Source organism: Marmota marmota, unplaced genomic scaffold, assembly GCF_001458135.2.
Source record: "Marmota marmota marmota unplaced genomic scaffold, marMar, whole genome shotgun sequence".
NCBI classification, from domain to species: domain Eukaryota; kingdom Metazoa; phylum Chordata; class Mammalia; order Rodentia; family Sciuridae; genus Marmota; species Marmota marmota.
This window is the reverse complement of record NW_026000026.1, coordinates 932,307-939,663: the sequence shown is the minus strand read 5'-3', so window position 1 is coordinate 939,663 and position 7,357 is coordinate 932,307. Positions and strand designations below refer to the sequence as shown.

The 7,357-nt window shown below is 55.7% G+C and overlaps 1 protein-coding gene across 25 annotated transcripts in view; it reads left to right on the top strand.

Moving 5' to 3' along the window:
* Col20a1 (collagen type XX alpha 1 chain) overlaps positions 1-7,357 on the top strand; it is a 33,037-nt gene that overhangs the window by 6,797 nt on the left and 18,883 nt on the right. For 23 of the 25 annotated variants that reach the window (XR_007350307.1, XM_048810653.1, XM_048810670.1 and 20 more), the window contains 7 exons: positions 3,329-3,472; positions 3,743-3,898; positions 4,148-4,285; positions 5,125-5,283; positions 5,631-5,750; positions 6,178-6,342; positions 6,973-7,137. Coding sequence is in view for 24 of the 25 variants with exons in the window: in XM_048810653.1 (XP_048666610.1) it covers positions 3,329-3,472; positions 3,743-3,898; positions 4,148-4,285; positions 5,125-5,283; positions 5,631-5,750; positions 6,178-6,342; positions 6,973-7,137 (1,047 nt within the window). In the remaining variant the exon portion in view is untranslated. Of the gene's footprint in view, positions 1-3,254; positions 3,473-3,742; positions 3,899-4,147; positions 4,286-5,124; positions 5,284-5,630; positions 5,751-6,177; positions 6,343-6,972; positions 7,138-7,357 lie in introns of all 25 variants that reach the window. The other 2 variants (XM_048810669.1, XM_048810659.1) reach the window with 2 other exon arrangements.

Sequence of the window (7,357 nt, the reverse complement as noted above, 5' to 3'; positions counted from 1 at the left end):
GTGTTGGGGTGTCAGCATGGTGGTCACTGTCTCGTGCAGGCTAGCAGCTCCCCTCCTCCATTCTTGAGCCTCACCCCTGTATGGTGGGCCATGACCCCCAATGCAGTCCCTATGGTTTCTGTGTTCTTTTCCTCTCTCTCTTGAGGACACGTACACCTCTGTGTCCCATCCGCATCCTTGGCACACAGCACACGGAAGGTGCTCAGAATATACATACTGAGCAAGGACTATTTCCTCAAAATGAGCCTTGGGGCCTTCAGGGGCTTTCAGAATGGCCTGGACTCTGCATGCCAACAAGTATGTGGGTTGAATAAGGGCAGAGTGCCTGGCCCAAGTGTCCACTCTAGTGATAGAGCTAGGACCACGATGATGCCTACAGGGCCAGTGCAGGCTCAGACCACAGGATACCCAGCCCAACAACCCTTAGGTCAGTGTTCTTCATCCTCATTTCTATATTGCTGAGTTGATTTGCAGATATCTTGCTTAAAGGGTTTTTTTTTTTTTTCAGTATTAGGGATTGAACTTAGGGGTGCTCTACCACTGAGCTGCAACCCTATCCCTTTTAATTTTTTATTTTGAAACAAGGTCTTACTAAGTTACTGAGACTAGCCTAGAACTTGGATCCATCGGCTTCAGCTGCTGGGATGAGTGTACCACTGTGCCCAGCTTGCAGCTACATTTTGATATGTAAAATTATCATTATTCAATTTAAGATATCTACTAATTTTTATTGTGACGATTTTATTTGACCCATAAGGTACTTAAAAGTAAATTTCTTGGTTTTAAAACAGGAGGGATTTTCTATCTACATTTGTTCTGAATTTCTTAATTGTGTGTGGTTAGACATGCTTGATGTGATTTTAATGTGTTGGAAGGTACCTTGTCCTATGGCCCCCGTGTGGTCAATTTTGGTTAATGTCCCATTTGACTTTGAAAGTACATGCAGTTCGCAGTTGCTGGGTAACACTTTCCAGTGCTCACATTAAGCCCATCTATTTATTTCATGTTTCAAGCTTCTTGTGTCATTACTGATTTTGTGTCCATTTATCTGGTTCGTCAGTGAGAAGCGTTTTGCGTCTCCACTGTGGCCGTGGACATGTCCCCCACAGGTCTTGTTTCACATGCAGAGGCCTGGTCTGGTGCAACATGACCAGGACCCACACATCTCCTGGCAGACAGGACCTGTCCACTGTGAAGGGCCCCTTATGGAGCTGTGTTTCACCCTATTCCTGCTTTTGTCTGTCAGTCTGCTGCAGCAGGCGGTGTTCACATTAAGGATCCTTTCTAGTTCTTTCACTCTTGACCTCTCTTCTAAGTGGCATACGTAGGGCGTTATCTTCATCCAGTGCAACAATTTTTGCCTTTTAATTGATAAAATTTAACCATTTATGTTTAGTGAAATTACTGATTTGAGTTTAAATCTACCATCTTCCTCTTTGTTTCCTTTTTGTTATTCTCATTGTCAATTTTATTCTCCTTTCTTGACTTCTGAGCTGATATTTTCATGGAAAAATCTGAACACACTCATAAGGAAGTGTAGCACAATGAAGCCCCTATTCTGAGACTCAGCTTCCAGTTAGCAACATCCAGCCACTGTCACTTCACTTCACTTCGCCCCTCAACTCCCTCCATACACTGGTATCTTAAAGTAAATCCTAGATGTCATGTAATTTTGTCTCTCAAAATTTCAGTATGTCCTGTAAAAGAACAGGCTTGAAAACAGCCCACTACCCTTCAAATGACCCCACTGTATTACTGCTTCAGAATTGTTAAACATTTAGTTTGTTTGAATTTTCTAACCTAATTTTCTAGCCTTTACAGTTGACTTGTCTAAATTGGGACCCCTAAGAATCCACACATCCTGTTGGGCTCCTACGTCTCAAGTAACTTTTCATCTGCATAGTTCACCTCTTGCTCTTTCCTTGACACTTATTTGTAGAAGAAACAAGATGCGGGGTTCTTGTTCTGCAGAGGCGTCCCTGTGATGCTGTCTCCTGTGGCCTGGAAGTTGGTCCCTAGATCACAGTCTGAGAACATTTGCTGACAAGAGTCTTTGGCGGTAGTGCTGGGCCACCAACAATGGCTGCTGACTGTGTGTGTGTGAAATTAAGATTAGTCAATAGGGGTGGGACGTGGACAGGTGTCCCCTCAGCCTAGAAGTTACCTGTTAATTTACCCTGCTGGTGGCCACCTGGGAAACCTCAGCCATTATGTCCACTGCAGCTGTGGCCTTTCTCGGGGTGCGAGAGCCTCAGAGCAGCACTCCCATGCACCCTCCACACCCCGTAGCTCTGTGCCTATGTCAAATCTCAGGCATCCCAGTTGTAGGCTGTTGCACACTGCTGCTGGTGGGCTTGTGTCCAGTCCCTTTCTGCTGTGACAGCATATGTAGACAATGGGAGCTTATGTGGCTCATGGCCCTGGAGGTTAGGAGCCCAAGAACATGGTGTGGTCATCTGGAGGGCCTGGTGCTACCATGACATGGTGGAGGGGACAAGAATGAAAGGAAACATTACTGGTTAAATCTTCCCACTTATCAGGAAACCACTTCCACAAAATAGGCAGTGCCCTGTGACACTTACCACGGCAATCAAATGTCACATGAGGTTAAGGGCGCTGTACCATCACAGGTCAAGGGTGTGCATTCCTGGGTTTAAGTCATGTTCTGCGCTGAGTAGCTGTGGCGGTCCCTGTTGCCTTAGATCCCCCTCTGCAAGATGGGCGTGGTGAGGTTGTGAGGCCCCCAGGATTTGATCCCCCTGAAGTGCTTGGGCTGGGGCCAGGAACACAGCAAGTGTTCAATAAAGGCTAGTGGCTGACAGCGGGAACCTGCCCCCTTTGTTTCTGCATACCCTCACACCTCATGCCACCGTGACACTCAGCCAAGAGTGAGCCTGGTGTCCTCGTGTCCTCACTGCGTCCTTCCCAGGTGTGTGTGGCCCCCTTCTCCTCCTCCCGTCCTGGCACTGGGGCCAGAGGCTCTGTGTGCTTCTGCAGGCTGGATGCCATCTCCCAGCCTGCCCTGGCCATGCGTTCTGGCTCTGCCCTCTGAGGGGGGACAGGGTCCTCTTGGGTCCCGCCTTTGTTTTCCATGTTTGATTGCAGCTGTCCTCAGAAGAGGGGCCTCAGAGCAGGGCATATGACATTCGTCCCAGGACGGCTTCCTCAGGTTCTCTCCACTGCCACAGAGGGCTTCACACCGGAGGAAGTCCTTCCTGTCATACCCACACCTTCCTCTCTCCCCTGGCCTCCAGGGAGGAACCGGGGGGGCGGCCTGGAGGCTTCTTGTCCCACGTGCACACAGGTGCACACAGGTGTGCAATTGCAGGGGACTCGGAGCAGGAAGTGATGTTGACTACCAAGATCCCCAAGGCCACTGTGGGGGGCCTGAGCCCCTCCAAGGGCTACACCTTGCAGATCTTCAAGCTCACTGGCTCTGGGCCTGTCCTGCTGGTACAGAGGGAGTTTGTGAGTAAGTCCACTGTCCTGCCCTGGATCCCAGTCTGGGGTGGACATGGATGCCAGGGTTCTGGGCTGAGAGGTGGGACCTGGGTTGATACCCTGGCTCACTCCATGAGGTGCCTCTGGGTCTTGATTCCTGCTCCTGATGTCTCTGCCCAGCCCCGGGGTCAGAGGGTGGTTCGTGGAGCCCACAGTGTGCTCTCCTGGGAAGAGTGTGTGTGCAGGCCCTCAGCTCTCGGCCTCAAGGGTGGTGTCCTGACAGCCCCTCATCTCTCTGCAGTTGAAGACCTGAAGAGTAACTCCCTGGGCAAGAGCAGCCAGAGGCCACCAGGGGCAGCTCTGGAGCCCACCCCTTCCCACAGGGGAGCCCCAGATCCTGAGCAGGCCTCTGACTCCAGAGTCACCTTCACCCCAAGCCAAGACCCTCCCATTCTCGGTGTGTCAAAGTGGAGTGAGAGTGAGCTGCTGGGGAGGAAGGGAGCAACCTGGGGCATCTCCTGTTTCTCACCATGTAGCCAGGAAGTTCTTCCCTATGTCTGACAGAGCACTCTCCAGCTTTAACTTCAGCTTGTCTGTCATGCTCCTAGCTTCTCTCAAACCCAGGCACTGGGGGGCAGAGGTAGCGGATCCCTCGGGAGCCCCCTGGTCTGGGAGGTGAAGGTGGCAGCTGACTCTCCACCCCCAGGAATACCCAGTGTGGGTCAGCAGCAGCTTGAGCAGCACTGGTCCTGGGGCCCTGTGGCGCAGGATCCTGCTCAACAGCCCCCAGACCTGGAGAGGCAGAGCCACTCTGTGGCCCCGGCTAGAAGGAGAGAGAAGCTGGGTAAGTGGGTGCTCTGTGGCATGGTGCAGGGCCGGATGGTAGGGTTGCCTCCAGGCTTGACCTGTCGATGGGTTCCTCAGAGGGAGGGGCTGCCCCTGCCCCTGGGCTTGGAGCTGAGGGAAGGGCTCTGTCACCCTTGGCACCACCCCTCTCAAGGGAGTTCTTGTGTCCAGGGCCCTGTGCCTCCACTGTGTGTTCCAGTGACTTGGGGCCTGTCGGACTACACTCCACCCACCAGGGCCCTAAGGGCGGAGTTGGGCCTCCCGCTTCAGACTGTGGTCTGATCCCCAGGGGTGGAGCACATCAACTATGCTGGGGGCCTCGTCCCTGGAGTCTGCTTGACTCGGGGGCCCAGCCTGCCTGGCATGGTCCCTGCACAACTGTCAGGGAAACCACACAGGGGTTCCTTGTCTCCATGGAGCTATGGGGCCTCCGGACAAGCCCCAGCTGGCCTCCTCTGGGCAGCAGCAGCACTGCCTCATTCTCAGGTGGCTGTGCCTGAGCTGTCTGTGGACTAACCCCCTCACCCCTCAGCAACCCATGGGCATCTGGGCCTGGGCAGATGCAGACATCTCGGCTGCAGGGAGGCAGGCTGCGTGGACACTAGTGGAGGGCAGAAGCAGCCCCCAGAGCTAAGGCTACCGTCAGCTCTCCTTCTGGAGGGTTTAGAGGGGCTGAGAGCACCGACCAGCGTGTCCATGGGATTTTCTGTTCAGCAAGCCTCCAAGCCCTTGTCCCCTCAAGACCCAGCCAACCTCAGGGAAGGTGGTTCTGGGTCTGCAGCCAGACCAAGAGCAGCGCAGGGGCCTCACCCAGCATCTCACCCCCTCCTGCCCCAGCTGGCCCTGAGTTCCGCTGCACTCCCCCCACACCCACTGACATGGTCTTCCTGGTGGACGGGTCCTGGAGTATTGGCCGTGGCCACTTCCAGCACGTCAAGAACTTCCTGGCCAGTGTCATCTCACCCTTTGAGATCGGGCCCGATAAAGTCCAAGTAGGTGGGTACTACCCTTCAGCCTGCCCCAGGGTCAGCCCTCACAAGGCCTTTCCAGTTGAGGGAAGCCCTAGCCTTCCAGGTTTGCCCACAGCCAGGCAGAGGCTCCCTGCTGGCTGAAGTCCGAGGTCTGTGGGGTCATGCAGCCCACTCCCTGTGCCAAGCCCCCTGCTCCTACCGGGGCTGCTCACCTCGTCTGCGGGATAGGCTGCCCCCAGCAGGCCAATCTGGGCCCTGCAAAACTGTATCCCTGGGGGACCCCAGGAGGCTGTGTGCAGAGCCGGCAACCTCAGGATGGGTCCTGGCCTGCATGGTCTGACCCAAAACAGCCCAACAGTCCCCTCCCTGCAGGCCTGACTCAATACAGTGGAGACCCCCAGACCGAGTGGGACCTGAATTCCTTCCGCAGCAGTGGGGAGGTGCTGGCAGCTGTGCGTGGCCTCCGCTACAAGGGAGGGAACACGTTCACAGGTACCACCTGGCCCCACGTCTACCGGGTGGACCCTGAACCCTTGCTTGCCCTTTTGGTCCACTTCACACCCTGAAAACTTGTGAGAAGCTGGGGAAATACCTTCATGAAGGGCAGAAGCACTCTTTGTTTGTCTTTGGCAAAAACGTGGGCCTCTTTCCCACATCTTGCTGAAAGTGAGTGGCCCCTCTGACCTCACAGTTACTGCGGCACCCCTGCATGTGTCTAGCTGGACTTGGGCGCTGCTGTGATGACCATGAATGCCCTCCTGAAGAAGAGGAGCCTCCTGCTCCTGGGTGCCTCAGCCTGGTGGGGTTAGACTGCTGGGGCGGGGGATGAACTGAGAGCCTAGGAACAGCCAAGGCCAAGAGGCACCCGAGAGCCACTGACAGCCGGTAGCACCTGCCCTTTATTCCTACTGCTCCCAAGGCCTCGCCCTGACCCATGTGCTGGGGCAGAACCTGAAACCTTCAGCTGGTCTCCGTCCAGAGGCAGCCAAAGTGGTGATTCTCGTGACGGACGGCAAGTCCCAGGATGATGTGCACACTGCTGCCCGCGTCCTCAAGGACCTGGACGTTGACGTCTTCGCTGTGGGTGAGCCCTGTGCAGCCTGGGCTGGAGTTCTCTCATAGCTAGAAGGCTCTGGAGAGCAGATGAGTCTGCACCCTGGCTTTACCCTCATGGCTGTGGAACCGGGTGGGCCTGGCCTCTGGGCCTCAGCTTCCACTGCTGTGGTGCCCAAGCAGTAAATCCCTGCTCTGGGGTGTACACTGGAGCCAACACCTGCACACTTGGGCACTGCCAACACCCTACTAGGTTTTGTGCCGTGTTCACTGAGCAGCCTGCAAGCCCATCCTTCACCTGGCCAGCACCTCTGTGCCTGGCGACCCACGCACCTCCTGCCCTGGCTGCCACCAGGAGGGTCATGCCTCTGCACTGCCTGATACTCAACCCTGTCCTATGGGGAAGAAACTGTAGACTTGGGGGTCCTCCTGGGAACCCTTAGTCTCTCACTCATATGCTCCACCCAGCACCTATGTGGTCTGACCATCTGCCCAGCTCCAGGGCCCACCAGGCATGGGCTCAGGGTGAGGTTCAGCCTGGCCTTGGTCCTGTCTCTCACTGGGGCCCCCTGGGGTCCTAGGCATGTGGCCCTTCTGTAGTTCCATCAAGCTGGACGAGGAGCCAGCCAGGTGGCAACCTGCTCCCTTTGCCCCCGAGCAGGTGTGAAGAATGCTGATGAGGCAGAACTGAAGGTCCTGGCATCCCAGCCCCTGGACATCACTGTGCACAATGTGCTGGACTTCCCCCAGCTGGCCACCCTGGCTGGCCTGCTCAGCCGCCTCATTTGCCAGAAGGTGCAAGGCAGGAGCCTGAGCAGGGCCCCAGGTGAGGGGGTGGGGCCCTTCCAGGCCCTGCCGGCTGCTGTGGGCAGAGGGCCAGGAGGCCATGCTCCCACATGGTGCACCACAGCCTTGAGGGGCCTGAGCCCCCACTTGGGGCATCTGTTGTGGAGGGCCTGGGGGAGTGATCCTCCTGTCCCTCTTCAGTAGCCACCAGGGAAGCAGACAGAGCTGGCCACTTGGGCCCTGACCACCACCCTGCCCAC